The 15,417-nt window shown below is 50.4% G+C and overlaps 1 protein-coding gene across 2 annotated transcripts in view; it reads right to left on the bottom strand.

The window, feature by feature from the left end:
* Positions 1-15,417, bottom strand: part of GARNL3 (GTPase activating Rap/RanGAP domain like 3) — an 83,981-nt gene that overhangs the window by 67,493 nt on the left and 1,071 nt on the right. For both annotated transcript variants that reach the window (XM_036412021.2, XM_036412020.2), the window contains exon 2: positions 4,596-4,766. In XM_036412021.2, the coding sequence (XP_036267914.1) occupies positions 4,596-4,766 (171 nt within the window). The remainder of the gene's footprint in view (positions 1-4,595; positions 4,767-15,417) is intronic.

Below are 15,417 nucleotides of genomic sequence, written 5' to 3'. Positions count from 1 at the left end.
GATAAACCAAACAGATAGAAACAGGAGGCCAGTGTTTTAACTGAGGACATTTATTATCAGAGATGACAAGACACTGCCAGCCTGCTTGCATGGCCAGAACGAGATTTATAGAAACGAGTGTTGGCCGACGTGAATTCGGGGCAGGAGAGCCTAAACCAATTCCTATCGCCCTTTAACAGCACTGATTAAAAGAGTGATAACACCCAGTCCCTATTTATAGCGTGTCCTATGGTGTTCTGTACTGTACTTTGAGATGAGGTGAGCGTCAAAAATGGGTTGCTGGCCCATGAGGACTGTACAATTTCAAAGAATAGAAAACTTGAATCATCAAAGGAATACAGTTCTTAGTAATGGCCTTACCTCCTTGAGGAAAAGTGATTGCTTTCAGCAATTATCCCTCGAGGGGATGTGGAGCTCAGTGGTGAGCAGGGCACTGCAGCCTCTGTTCCACGCCAAGGCCAGGATGTTCTGGCAGAGAGTGCCCATGCTCCTCCCCCACTCAGCCTGGGACTCCAAGTCACTCTGACCTGGAGATCCGCATTCCGCTCCCTTCAGTCAGGGGGCCTCCCTCCCTGGGCACCTCACTGTTCCGCACCTCTGTGCTAACTAACGAGGCTCAAATCAAACCTCCCACTTGGCTCTTTCTCTCCAACCAACCGCAAACTCAGGCTTCCAACTGCTGGACAGCGTTCTGTGGACACCGTTGCAGCCCCTCAAACAGCCGGCCAGGATCTCACTCACTCCCCTGCTGCATCCACATCTCAGTGAGCAGAACTGCCATCTTTTCCCAGTTGCTCAAGGTACCAAGTCCAGGGTCCTTTTTGTGTCCTCTCACATCCAACACCTAGTCAGTGGCCAGGCCCTGTTCCTGCTCCCGCACAGCATTGCTTTGGAAAGTTGTAAGAGGTTTGCATCAGGGTATTTGTATTTCATTCTTTGAAGAGATAACACACTCCCTTGATTCAACACTAAAAGGCTAAACAGGGCAAAGCCTCCCCCTCTGCTCTCTCAGCCCTGCACTTCCTTTCCCCACTGGATTGTTGGTGTGTCTCCCAAAGAGGCTGGATGCAAAGAAAGAGAAATACGTATTCTCCCCCCACCCCCTACCCCCCGGTCACTTTACACAAATGGCAGCAAACCAAGCACAACTCTACTTCTTGTTTCTGTTATTTTAAAGTTCATATACCTTGGCGATCTTTCCAAATCAGTACCAAAAAACTCCTGTATTCTTCCTTATGGCCACATTGTATTCTACTGAGTAGATGGGCCCTGTTTTATATAACCGATTCCCTAGATCACATGTGTCAAACACAAGGCCCGCGGGCCAAATCCGTCCCGCCAGGCCTTGCAATGTGGCCCGCACCGTGCTGTCATCACTGCACTCCGCTGCGTTTCCATCACAATGACAGTTTATGACTGTTCAGTAAACCATTCGGCCCGCGATTTAGGCTGGATTTTAGATTTTGGCCCCTTCTCTGATTGAGTTCGACACCCCTACCCTAGATAGAGGCCCAGTAAACTGCAATGTGTAACCTTGCATGTGCCATTTGGTCCCGAGGACCAGGGCAGAATTCCACAAGGTCCCTGAGTGCCTTGTCCCTTCTCTTTTCCATTCTCACATTCTCTGCTTTAGCACAGACCTTCCTTGGTGCAGAAGCCTTCTAACTGGCATCCCTGCTCTATGACCCTTAACTTACACCAACAAATATATTTAGTGAGCCCTTTCTACATGCCAGGTACTCTGCCAAGACAGGCAAGAACAAGAGCATCAAACCCAACAAACCAAACCAGCTTCTCCTCACCAGACCCACACAGATCCCTGCCTGTCTCACAGTTGTTGGAGTTTTGGGAGCGTATCAGTAAGTCATCTGCTCCCTCTATATGTTTGGAATCAATTGGGAATTAGTGACAGGAGTTGGACAAATGGAAATTAAAATATAAATTTCACTGTCAGAGTTTCACTGGCAATCAGCCCTAGAGCCCAATGTACTTCCAGTTTGCCACTCCTTCCCCCAAGCTTAGAGCGGGAACAGTCTGCTCACAGGGGGGCAGACACTTGCCTGCATGACTGCCCGGGAACTTCTGTGTCACTCTCCATGTCAATCTCCAGCAGGGAGACCAAAGCAGATGGGCTCTCCACCTGCCTCTAGAAGGCTCGGGTGGGATTTTCCAGAAGGAAATACTAGTAGGAGGGAAGACAACACACAGCTCTCTGGTCAACCAGATCCAGGACAAGTCTCATAGCTGTTCTGCACCCAACTTGCTTTCTTATCTGTAAAATGAAGCTAACAGGAGCTACCTCATCGGGTTTTGTTTTTTTGTGTGAAGACTAAATAAGCAAACACATTTAGGATGTCTGCGCAAATGCCCGGTATGCAAGTAATCAATAAATATTTGCTGAGTGAATGAGTTAATGAAAGAGTGGTGCACAGAATAACAGTTCTAAAGGACATCTTTCCAGCACATTTTCCAGAGAACCTAACATCCGCAGCCGCCAATCACCAGAGCCTAACAGGATTCACCAATAGGGCCCAGAATGCGCCACATCGGACTGCTTCTTATAGGCTCTTCCAAAGTTCCACCCGCCCCTTTGATGACATCATCTTCGCGATGCATTATGGGGCTGGTAGTTTAGAGAAGAGGCGGTGCAGGTTGGACCACTGTGAGGACAAGTAACCCTCTGTCTGGTCCCCGCCCCACCTTTGGTAGAAGGAGCCCTGGCGTCCCTTCTCTCCCTTCCAGCGTGCCAGGACTGCCCAGGACTGGTTACCAGAGGCCTCCAAAAATCAGGAGCATTTTGCTCAGATAATTCAATATTCACTGAAATTTGAGATTTCCGTTTCAAACCAAGAAAATATTCAGTTCCCATATTCTCGTAGACAGAGCTCAGGGGCCCTTTGTGGAAGGTATGGCCGTCGTTCTGAAACATCCTCTAGTCTCCCTGAGGAATCAATCCACAGCAGAACTAGCAATTAGGAACTTATCTGAATTCTGTGCACCTTGTCTACTTAAAACTGCATCATCTTGTAACACCATAACAGCTACCAATGGCTCCCCATGGCCTAAGCTACAAAGTTCCGACCTCTTAGCTAGGCACATAAGGTGCTTTGTAACTACTTCGTATCTCTCACATTTTTAAAAGCAGCCTTTCTCAACATCTGCTGCACATGCGAATCACGTGGGGGCTTCATAAAATACTGGTATTTGTGTCCCACCCTAGACCTCGGGGTCCTGGAAGGATGGTACGGGTTTCCCTGTGTTTTTGAAGCCTCCAGGGTGGTTCCCAGGGGCAGCGGGTAGAGAACCGCCGCTGTCTTGCCTGTCCACTCTGCTGGCCACACTCCCAGGTCCCCCAGCCCCAGCTCCGCTGTCCCCTCTGTGTAAAGTGACCTATTCCCCCGTTCTGCCTGGTGATGCGCATCCTGCCCAGCTAAGCTCCACTGCCGCCCCTCTGCTCCCGTCCTCCAGCGGCTACTTCCTCCGCCCGCAGTGGAGCATGCTTCTCTTCTGGGATCATTCGGATACTTGTGTTTCCCAGGAAAGGCTCTAAGTGCCTGGAGGAGAAGAGTCCTGAAGAGCCCTCTCCTACCCACTCCACAGCCACTGATCCGAATCTGGAGCCACAGTAAGCCTCACAGGTGATTCTGACCCATCTCCTTCCCCACCACCGCTCCCTCCCCATGAGAAATTAGCTTCACAAAAGCACTGGGTACAGTGAGCATCCATAAATATTTTTTGCATTGAAATGCTGAAGAGTCTCATTTGTTTTTTGGTTTAATTTAGCTTTATTGTTGAAAGTACTCAAATGTCCTCCTTTCCACATACCTCTCCCTCTTAGCCCCCTCCATCCTCTCCCCAGCCCTTCCCGGCACTACTGACCATCCATGGGTTATGCCTCTATGCATAAACGTATCATCTGTTTTTAAGTCAATCATATCTCAGCATCTAGTTGCCTTTGATTCTCCCGAGAGCTAAGCACTCTGCCTTGTACTACCTTCTTCGATCACTTACCCATTCATCTAACAAATATGACTGCACACCATCACAAAACCCTGCGGACTCAGGAGTAAACAGGAAACCATAATTACCACCCTGTGGGGCTTAGAATCTAGTAACATATTAGTTATAGCATAGATATTATTACCACTTTTCTGAATAATGTTGGATTTCCCCCTAAGGGAATCTCATAGTCTCTTATATCCCCAGTATGTTACAGAAGGCATTCTGTAAAAGTTTACTGAATCAAGACAACACATTTAGTAGCACATACCACAAATTAGTTAGCGTTCATTTGTGTGGTTATTTGATTCTGTCCCATGAGCTGTAAATGCCCTCAACACAGGAACTGAATCTGTTTTGCTTACTACACTGAAACAGGCCTGGCTGAGCAGGTACTCAATAATGCTGCCAAGTAAATAAATACACACATGAGTAAGATATCAGTAAGAACAAAACCTGAAATCTCCTAAACCAATATCCACTCCTTCTCCCTCCCTCCCCTCCTCTCAGAGAGGCCATGTTCTCCCTGAGCACTGAGGGATTTCAGGTTCCAGTGAACACGAGCCCAAACAGAGGACGTTCTTCTACTTACTTACAGGGTGACCTGGGACTCCGCGTCAGGGCCTGCTGCCGGCCATGTCTGGAGGGGCTGGATGCGGAAGGAGAGAGATGAGGTTGCTTTCCACAGCAGGGTCTGTGCGGCCTGACCCCCGCAGGACCCCTTCGTCAGCGGATCCATGGGCGGGCCTGGAGGCTGAGGCGCTGTGCTGCAGAGGAGTGGGAAAGGCACTGAGAACAGAGAATGACGGCCGATCACTGGTACCCAGAGGCCAGCCCCATTAGTAAGTCAGGGGCAGGAAGCCAAGGCACTCCCAAGACCCAGTGTCCCACCCAGCCCACGTCACACCCTTCCTGCATGAGCCCACGAGGGAGAGGAGGCACCCTCCACATCCACACGGCCCTTGGCAGCAGGTGAAGCTGCCCACACTGTCAAGTCAGGGGGCGCTCGGGCAAAGGAGGCCAGTGGGCATTTAAGCCGCCACCGACATATCCAGAAAAAGGCAGCCCTCACCCCGCAGTGGTCGCCAACAAGTGGGCTGCCAACCAGTGGGCCGCGAGGTCTGAAAGGTTGGCAACCACTGGTCTAGAGGGCTCCTGGAGAACAACCAGCAGGAGCCTCGTGCCATCACTGCGTGAGTCTGGGAGGTGGGTGGGGGGATATTTCCTCATGGGCAAAGAGCGGGCTTATGCTGGCCACGCCACTGTAGACAGAGGACCAAGCCCACATTTCGAATGTGGCAGTGGATCGACACACGACTGCCCGTGGGAACACACAGAAACGCAGCCTGAAGCGGCCTGCTCCTTCTCTCCCACAGATAGGCTAGCACACCAAGCCCAGCGACTCAGGAGTGGGACATGGAGAGCACCCTTACAGCACTGGTCAGAAGGGACTCCTTATAATGTCTTCTTTTTTACTGAATTTATTGGGGTAACATCTATAATAAAAGCATAATATGCTAATTAGACCAGACATCCTTCTGGACAACCTTCCGCATGAAGCCTTGGTGGTGGGGGCCAAGGCAGCCACTGTGGCAGTGGGGGCTGAGGGCCCTGCATGGATTTCATGCACTGGGCCTCTAGTTAGTTAATAAAAGTAGATAGGCTTCAGGTGAACCATTTTATAATATTGTAAATCATCTCTATGTTGAATCGTGTTCACCACCCGGAGTCAAGTCTTTCCATCACCACTTATTCCCCCTTTCCCCTCTTCTACCCCCCTTTCCTTCTGGTAATCACCATACTCATACTGTTATGTTTCTATGAGGTTTTGTTTTGTTTTGAATTCTCATCCGAGAATATTTTTTTCCATTAATTTTTAGAGAGAGTAGAAGGGAGAGAGAGGGGGAAGGAGAGAGACACACACATCGACTGGTTGGTTCCTGTACTTGCCCCAACCTGGACCAGGGATCAAACCCGAAACTGAAGCCAAGGTATGTGTCCTTGACTGGGACTCAAACCTGCAACCCTTTGGTCAGAGGGCCAATGCTCTAACCACTGAGCAACCAGCCAAGGCTTTTCTTGTTGTTTTTCTTTAATTCCTTCAGCTTTTCACCCGGCCCCTCCCCCATCCCCCACGGCTTACAGTCTATCTTTTAGTTTATTTTAATCTTGAAATAAGATTAATTCGTTGTTTTAACATGTTATTTTCTAGCCCTTTAATCTTTAAATTTGGTTTAAAAACACTTAAATGTTAGTTCTTTTAAACCTTTATCACCATTTAATTTTATCTTTTTGCCAGACCTTTACCCCTAGTTTCTGAGTTCTTTTTTTATACTTTCATCTAATTCTTTAGCTTCATTTTCTGTTTGGATTCTCTCTCATCATTGTTAATTTTAATCCTTTTTCTCATTTCTGTTATCTTTCCTAGTCTTAACTTCCTACTTCAAAAAAAAATGTACATTCCTTTAATCTTCTCACATACTTTATCTTTATTGTCTCACTATTTAACATAGCAGTTGGAGAACTTCTTGGAAAGATGGAGAGTAAGCGCTCATATACCCTTGGAATCCATGGGAATAAGTAAAAATAGCCCAATATTCGGAGAAAACGTATTGAAGCAAGAGAATGGCCAAACTCCATGTTATAACTCTGAAGATCTGTGTACACAATAAAACATTGACAAGCAGAAAGCAAACATTGGATTCTGTAAGGTGATGGCAGGAAATGAGCAAGATGCTCTCCAGGCCTCACCTGGAAGCAGGGGTGGGACTGGGCAGGAGCTGTTTCTGCTTCACCCCCGCTGCCCCACTGCCCAGCTTTCTAACAGGGAGGGTGGCCTGACTGAGGAAGGCTGAAGAAGAGAAGAAAAGTGCATCTTAGGAGCCACTTGAACCTCCTGACCGCAAGTTTATATGAACCCCGAGAAGGCCCGTGAGTCCGGGAATCATGCCGAGCCAGCCCCTCTCTGGAGGGACGTGTTTGCCCTGAAATGGGGGGGAAGGGAAGAGCTGAAAATTCAGGGGAAGTCCTGTGTGGGGTCACCCACACCACAGCACAGCACAGGGGACTCTGCAGCTGGGCGGGGCAGCCTGCGGAGAGAGTGAGAAGAGTGGCCCGTTCCTACGGCCTCTGTGCCCTCCACACCCTCCACGAGGGTCAGGACCAGAGAGAGCTCCAGCCCGGGCTCTGAAAGCCAAGGCTCACCGTTGCTCCGACCAAAGGGAGGCAGCCAGGTGAGTCTACCATGTTATAACCGGCAAACCCAGACCCAGATGGAAGCGCTTGGTTCAAGGTCGAGCCTCAGGCAAACGCGAGCACACGCCCAGGGAATAGGGCTCCAAAGGCGAGGGAGAGGACAGATCAGAGGACTGTCAGCGGGGCCAGGTGAACGACAGAACAGCTTTGTTTTCTCTAGAAAACAAAAGATCAATATCTCTCTGAAAACAAAAGATCAAATGATACCAGGCAGACCTCCCAAGGCTCCGGGATAAAACCGATGATTCCCAGTGAACAGGGCTCTCTGGGGCAGGGCCTGAGTGAGGGCAGCAGGGGTCCAGGAGAGAACCCCTGGGGGGGTGCTCTGTGTGTGTGTTGGGGGGTATCCCAGAAGGGACAGCCCTCAGAAGCCACAGGTTAGTTCTCTCCTCTCCTGTTGGGGCTCCGAGCCCTGGGTGCACGTTAGTGTTGGTATTGTGAGTCTAAATGGAGGGCGGTCATGAGAATGTGGCCGCCTCACAGGGAGCCCTCTGCCACTGGCCAGGCGGCCACCGAGAGCTCCCGAGGGGACTGGCAGCCGCGGTGACACGGCCAGGCCTGCTGAGGCCCAGCGATGCAGCAGAAACGGACCACGGGAGGACACAGCTCTGGCCCAGTGCGCCTCACACGCCGGTAGGCAGATCCCTGGGTGCAGAAGCGGCATAAAAGGCAACAAGGTCTCAGATCCGGCTCCTTCCATGTGGCCAGTTCTCCCACGCCAGTAGCTTAGATCGCCGAGTTTCAGCCATGAGTCCACGGGGAACAGGGGAAACTTCCGGGAGCCACATCCACTGCCTTGCACAGTTGATCTGGTGCATTATTCCTTGTTCAGACTGTGGGCTGAAAGCGACCTTAACCCGGGTGCAAATCATCACTCTCGCCGCCCTTCAAACTGAGACCAGCCCCGGGGATCGGAGCTGGCTCAGCGGCCCGGGGAGCGGTGGGAAGACAACTTCCCTGTCCCCCAGTCTAACTGCCCCCTCCCACACACTGTCACTCTGCCCTGTACCCTCTTCCCCCAGCACTCAGTACCAGCGAAGCCATCGTGGTTACTCCGCCTTCTACTGGTGCATGTCTGCCCTTGCCCACCACAAGTTAGCTCCCCGCAGCGGGCACCCCACCTGCCCATTCCCAGTTCCCCGTGCCCAGCCACAGTGCTCAGTACATACGTGTTGTGTGGATGAGTGTCCCTTTGAAAGCCAAACACAGGAGGAAAAGGGGCATTTGGAAAGGGAGGCTGTCAGGCTGCTGTGGCCTTTTGAGACTGAGGTCCCTGGTGGCTGCAGGCGGACAGGCCACGGTGGGACCTGCTCGATTTCTTCGCCAATCGCTGAGGGGCAGGTTGCCGGCCTGGGACGCGGGGGCACAGCAGTACAGGCACCTCCCCTGGCATGCTGCCGGCTCTGACCAGTGTTTTGTTGCAGAAGGATGCTGTTAGTGGCAGATACTGTGTGACGACTGGCGCAGCCCCCATTTCAACCCCGTTCCAGAGAGCAGAAGTTGGGAAGTTAAAACGTCATCATCCTGGCCTCCTTTGCAGTTCGGAGTCTGGCAGTGATCTAGATCCCACAGCTCGGGTGCAGGCAGACTCTGATCTGGCATGGAGCCAGGCAGACTCAGCGAGAGGATCGGGGCATCGCCTGGCATTTGCAGGTCGTGGCAGCTCCTTGGTTCTGAAGCAGCAGCGGCAGCTTTGGGGCTCTGAGCAGAGCCACAGCTGCCGCATCGGTCAGTTTCTTGTAGGCGCAGAGCACAGTGGTTCTGGGCGCTGGGCGCTCAGACTGGAGCCTGTGCCCAGGCCGTGACAATTTTGTAAGCACTTAATTCCCGGGGTGCTGTTACTGCAGGCAGAGTGGACTCCGTTGGAGGCAACAGATGACTGAGTGACAGCCATGGTGATGCCTGGCCGGGGGGTTTGAGCCTGCCAGGTCACATGACCCCGTGGCACTCTTCCTTGTGGTGGGTGCAGTAGCATAACTTCCAGGTGACGAGGAGAGGGGGCCGTGCTCCCATGGGAAGGCCCGGCATTCTGCTGTTTGGGTGTAAGAGAGCTTGGTCCCAGCAGGGCCCAGCGAGCTGCTAACTGCGGTGTTCTGGGCCAGCTGCCCCGGGGCTGTGACCCCATCTCTCTCCCGCACCTGCTCAGTGTCGCCAGCACCGCCACCAAAAACTGTCAGAGCAGCTCTGCGTGTCGCTGCAAGCACCTCAAACTGGGGAGACACTAATGCTTTCCCCATCGCCGGTGATAGAAACTACTGCCTCCTGAAGCCAGCCCGGCTGGCTGGGAACGCCGGCTGCCGGGATGCACGCTCATGTCCTGAGTCCAAGCTGAGCCGTTAGCCCTCCTGCCTGCTGCGGTGGGAGATCTAGCCCCGAGCCGGATGCAGAGTGGGCCTAATTCCCGTTCCACGACACCTTTTCAAATGTGGGAAGACAGCTATTAATGTCCTCCGTGCATTTTCTCTTTTTCAAGTAAAATCCCACTCCCCTGCTGAAACCTTTTCTCTTTACTGGCTCATTCCCATCAGACAGAAACATCTTTATAAAGCAAACGCAAAATCAAATCAAATCAATTTTTCAGCTCACATCCCTTCCACCCTGCGGAGTTGGCGCTATTCACTGATTCCAATTCCTCTTTCATTAGAGCCTGAAGCCCGGCCAGGGAGATATTCTCATCCTCACTCTCCCCAAGAAGCAGCTCTTGTCAAAGACCACACGATGCTAAACCCAATGGCCAATTCTTAGTTCTCTTTTATTTTTATTTATTTGATTTCAGAGAAGGGAGAGGAAAAGAGAGATAGAAACACCAACGATGAGAGAATCATTGATCCACTGCCTCCTGCCCGCTCCCCCTGGGGATGGAGCCTGCACCCCAGGCAGGCGCCCCGACTGGGAACTGAACTATGACCTCCTGGTTCATAGGTCGACACTCAAACACTGAGCCACCTCGGCTGGGCCCAATTCTTAGTTCTTCAATTATTTGACCCTTCAGTAACATCTAGCATGGAAAAATCACTCCCTTTCTGTTTCTAACGGTTTATGTACACTACTTTCCCCCAATGAAAGTATTTTAATGACTTCATGACACAATGGTTTCACACTTAAGTCTCAAAGTCTAAATTTTACTTGGGATTTATATGAATAGTTAACCAAAGTTCATCAAAACACAGTCATTCTTCCTGACTCACAAAGTTTATTTATTGATCGCTTTTCCTAAAGATTCCTGTTATCCTACCCACCCCACCCCCCAATTTTTTTTTAACCTTTCCCTATTTGACTGTGATTCATAGTCACATTAAAGAACAAAACAAAAACCATGATGTATTCTTCACATATTTCCTACTTGAGGGCCCATACCTGCACCGTCCAACAAAGCAGCCAAAACCATGCTTGACTACTGAGCACTTACCGTGTGCGGTGGGAATGGAGGTGCTGTGAGTGTAAAAAACACACCGGTTTCAGACCGTACAGAGAACAAGGTAAATTATCTTCATGATTTTCAACATCCATCCTAGCTCTAGAGACAACCAGGTGTGCGGTGCATCTCCACCCTTGCACGTGGCGTTAGATCCACCCCCCACCCCCCGCGGTCTCGCTGTGTAGGTCAAATCCCTTTCCGACAGCATTATCTGCCAGACTCCATATCTGTTCAGATCTTCCGTTCTAGAAACCAGACAACCAAATGTAATTTCTCATATTAACCTTCCAAAGCAAAACTAATTTGGCTATTGTCTTCCTCCATGAGAGGAAGCTGGTTTGTATTAACTTAACCTCTTTAGTGAATAATAAAAGATGGATTATTTTCCCTTCTCATAGGAGAGCAGACATAATATGAAAATTAATTTTTTTCTGGTGGCCCTAAGAGCCCATTATGTCAGCCCCAATACAAGACAGCTCTTCATAGTCCTTCCCAGGAAGTCTGCTGTTTTTCCAAATAGAAACCAATAGTAGCACTTATTTGTAATTAAACACTGATGGGCCCGACACAAACAGAAAGAATAAGGGCAGCATGCGGAAGAATGAAGATGATGGAAACACCTCACACTGAAATACTTGTTTACAAAACCACCTGGAAAAAACGTGTCTCCTGGGAAAAATAAACACAAACAAAAATCTAAGAATCTGCATCAGGAGAAACAGAAGGAAGAAGAAAAGAAGGCAACCCAGGGCATAATGGATCATTGTTCTTTTCTGATCCTATCTGGCCTGGAAAGCTGTATTCAGGAACAAGAAAGATTTGTCTTGGCATCAGGTTTGTTCTCACACGCGTGGGTATGTGCATTACTAATAAGGGAGCCACCGTGTAGGAAGCAATATTTGGGAAAGTAGAAAATATGTTGTTTTCCCTCTGTAATTCACAATCTTCTGTCTATGCAGGGTTCTGTACCCACTGTGGCTAAACATAGTAAGCACAATTTATTCACTCACCTAAGGTACCGTAGACTTTTACGAGAACTTAAAAATAAAATACAGAAACCTGGGAAAGCTTCCCAGATACAATGGCACTATTTTTTACTTATTATTTATTTATTTATTTATTTTTTGCCAACCCAGTATCCGTCACCCCTCCTGGTAATAGTGCTGTGATTCTGTCTTTGGACAATCTCCATCTCCTCGTCTCTTGTAATGCCCCAGTCCTGCGTGGGGTACATGACCCAGACGCAGCCAATGAGCACGTTTCACTCTTGTCCGGCCAAACGAGTTGGTTCAGGGATGAACATAGAACCCAAGAGATCCAATGAATGTCAGGCCTGAGCCATGGTCTGGAACCGCCGAGAAAGAGGCCCAATCTTTCTGTTGGGACTGTGCATTGGCGGAAAGTGAGCCTGGAATAGTTCACTTTTTCTCCCTCCACAGGGAAAGGCTTCAGCAAAAAAGAAAGCCAGCCCAGAAAAGAAGAGAGGTGACTGGTGGCATTATTTGAGCTCCTGGATCGACCCTCTCCCAAAGCTTGGTCTACCCTAGCAAGTTCCAATTGCATAAGCCAATCCTTCTCCTCGGCTTGTCATTCAGAGCTTTCGATAACCTTTAAAAAAATTTAGCAACTGGCAAGGCACCCATCAGAAAAGATGCCGAAGAGTTACCAGTCCTGCTTGTGGCTGAATGGTCAGTGGTGATCACAACTGGGAGGCCAGGAGTAGAAACCATTTGCCTGCTGAGTCTGCACCCCACAAGCCGAGCTCTCAATTCACCTGGAATCAGAACCATGGGCCTTGCTACTGCAAAGGGCTATGAAAGAAGAATCGTGAACGAGGGTGACAAGTATAGGGAGGTGCTCTTTGGCGCTGTGATTGGGGGAAGATAACAGAGCTCCCCAAGAACCGGAAGGCTTGCCTGATGACGTGGCGGGCGCCCTGCCCTTCGATGGAATAGAACATAGCAGCCGGGTGACCGGCTACAAAGGTTGGGCTACACGGGTTGCCATAGGAAAGATCCCTGCAGCATCCGATGGAGTGGTTCTCAGAGCATGTCCCTGGGCCAGCAGGACCGGCATTACTTGCGAGCCTGTTAGAGACAATTCACAGACCCAGTCTCACACAGGGAGCCTCTGAAGGTGAGGCCCCGGAGCCCGTGTCAGCAGCCCTCCTGGAGATTCTCACGCAGGAGAGGAACGGTAACCACAGTTCCCTGAGCCTCACCTCCAGGGATTCCAACTGAGTAGATGTGGGCTTGAGCCTGAGAATGTGCATTTCCACCCAACGTCCAGGGAAGGCGGCTGCTGCTGGCCCGGAGCCCACTGTGTGAACCACGTCTGAGAGGCTGACCTTGGTGATGCCTCAAGTTCCACTCGCAGAGTCTTTGATCTTCAGGATTCGTCTTGCAAATCGGATCCTACTAACATGTAACCCTGTTCGTGTCGTGGCTCACTCTATCGGCGCCAGGAAGTGTTGCTGCCAAAGTGACCGAGTTCAGCTCCAGGAGAGTGACTGCAAATAACTCGGGCTCATGAACTGTATTTCTTGGTCATCACAAAGTCACAAAAGAGAGCAAGCATATTTTTTGAAATAAATTTTAAAGCAACAAAAGCACGAGGGAGACCTACTGACCTCCCTCAGACAAACGGGGTGTTTCTGTCCCTTTCACTGCTAACTCACCCGCCAACACGTTTTTCCAGCCAGTCCTACCCAGCATCCTGTGTACCTACCATCCTCCTCCTCAACCCCTCTTCCTAAATCTGCATTCAGAAAGGTGAGAAAGCAAGGCGGGACCTTGCTCTGAGGGAGAGGAGGAAGAAAACTTGAATGGGCAAAGCTAACATTTTAACACGGCCAGGAAAGGGAAAGGCGGAGAACTTTCAGATAAATGCCAATCATCTGTGTCCAGAAAAGTTACCATTTCGTATGCTTTGTGCCAGACACTGTTTTTGGCATCTAGTGGAAATCAATGCTTGTAAAACTCACGTCAATATTGTGAGACTGGTGTGACTGTCATTTTCCAAATGAGTTCATCGAGGCTCAGAGGGGTTGAGCAACGTGTCTGAGGCCACACACACAGCAAGTGAAAGGACGGAAACTGGAACTCGGGTCTGTCTCATTCCAAAGCTCTTGTTCTTGAACACTCCTTGATATGTCTCCCCACCGAATCCGGACATACACACACACACACCCGGGGCAGTGGGTTTAACGGCATCAGCGCCTTGCGCTACGGCCTCCCGATTTTGCAGCTGGTCTTTCTCTCGCTGCTACTGCCTGGGTGCCAACATCTTCGCTCCCTTACGCTCACCCTGCGCTGTGTCTGCCCGCCAGTGATCAGAGCTGCCAGGGGATGTTCAGCAAAGGCAGTTGTCATCCTAAAAGGAATGCCTCTTTCCCCACAAGATGATGGAGTAAATATGGTTAAACCAGACTCTGAAAGGCCCCAAACTTAAACTTGACGTAATAGGACGTGAGAGGTGAGGACTTCGGATAAGGAAGGCTAATCTGGCAGCCTGCCCACAAACGAGGAGAGTCCTCACCTCCATCAGAATCACCCGCGGAGCATCCACACACCCATGACCACCCTGGACTTTCTGGAACAATAGGCTGGGGGAGGGGCCAACACACTCGTATGGTTAAGTAGTTTCAAGGCGATACTTCTCCTGTGGGCCCTAAGCGCCCACGATGCCAACCAAGAGAAGGTAGCTTAATAGGCTTACTTACAAGTTAGACAATGTTGATTAATAGATTCAACAGGGATCGTTAAATAAATTGCCCTTCAATAAACAAGTGATTTTGATGATCAGAAAAGTGGCGATCATTCCTTTGGAGGTTTACGTGATAATGTGGAGTGTTACCGGAAGAAAGCAGCCGCTGGCGGCCAGGAAGTCACTGAGTCTTTCAGGTGTGGTGTGATGACAAAGGAGGGGTGGTGACAGTGAGGAAAAAATAATTTTCCTATTTGGTGCTGCCCAATGTTGTAAACATGAGTCACATGTGGCCACTGAAATTAAATTTAAAATTCCATTTCTTAATTGCATTAGCCATATTTCAAGAGCCCAATAGCCACAGGTGGCCAGTGGCTACTGTATCCAACAGCACAGATTACGGAATGACTGGAAGGTTCTACCGGGGCGGTGCTGATGGAGACATCCCTCCTCACCCAGCTTTGGGCTCATCACTTCAGCCTCCTCTCTTGGTACGCTTTTTCTCCGGAAGAGCAGACCCCGAGTTTGTCTGGTTCTCCCAGTCTGTAGGGGGAGAGTATCACGCAGGGAATCCCACATCAGGAAGAGCACAGAGCTCACCTTGGGGCCAGAGAAGCCTCCCCAAAGGAGGAGGGGGAGGCACCCAGCAAGCAAAGACAAGACTCCCCCAGTGGAGAAAGGAGCACGCTATGGGTGAGGCACCGAGGAGAAAGGCACAGCATCGGAGCGGACCTGCCAGCTGGCCAGGCATGTCATCCTTCAACAGACAGCTCTGATGGGCGGGCCCGAGCCAGGTTCTGGGGTCAGAGCTGCGGACAGGGCAGCATGGTCCCTGTTTTCAGGACGCTCAGCCTCCCATCCGGTCCTGCAGGAGCTCGAGGGTGAGGCCAGGCGTGCACGGACCCCACACCTCAGCCTCAGGGTCCTAGGTGCTTCTTAGCCAGCAACGGAACCTCTTTTTGTCCTCGGTGAGGACCCGAGTCCTACCCCCTGGCTGTCTCCTTGTCCCCGACCCCAGGGCCACCCACCCATCCCTGCTG

Source organism: Pipistrellus kuhlii, unplaced genomic scaffold (assembly GCF_014108245.1).
Source record: "Pipistrellus kuhlii isolate mPipKuh1 unplaced genomic scaffold, mPipKuh1.p scaffold_m20_p_43, whole genome shotgun sequence".
Classification (NCBI taxonomy): domain Eukaryota; kingdom Metazoa; phylum Chordata; class Mammalia; order Chiroptera; family Vespertilionidae; genus Pipistrellus; species Pipistrellus kuhlii.
Note: the sequence above shows the minus strand (reverse complement) of the source record. Positions and strands in the feature narration are given on the sequence as shown.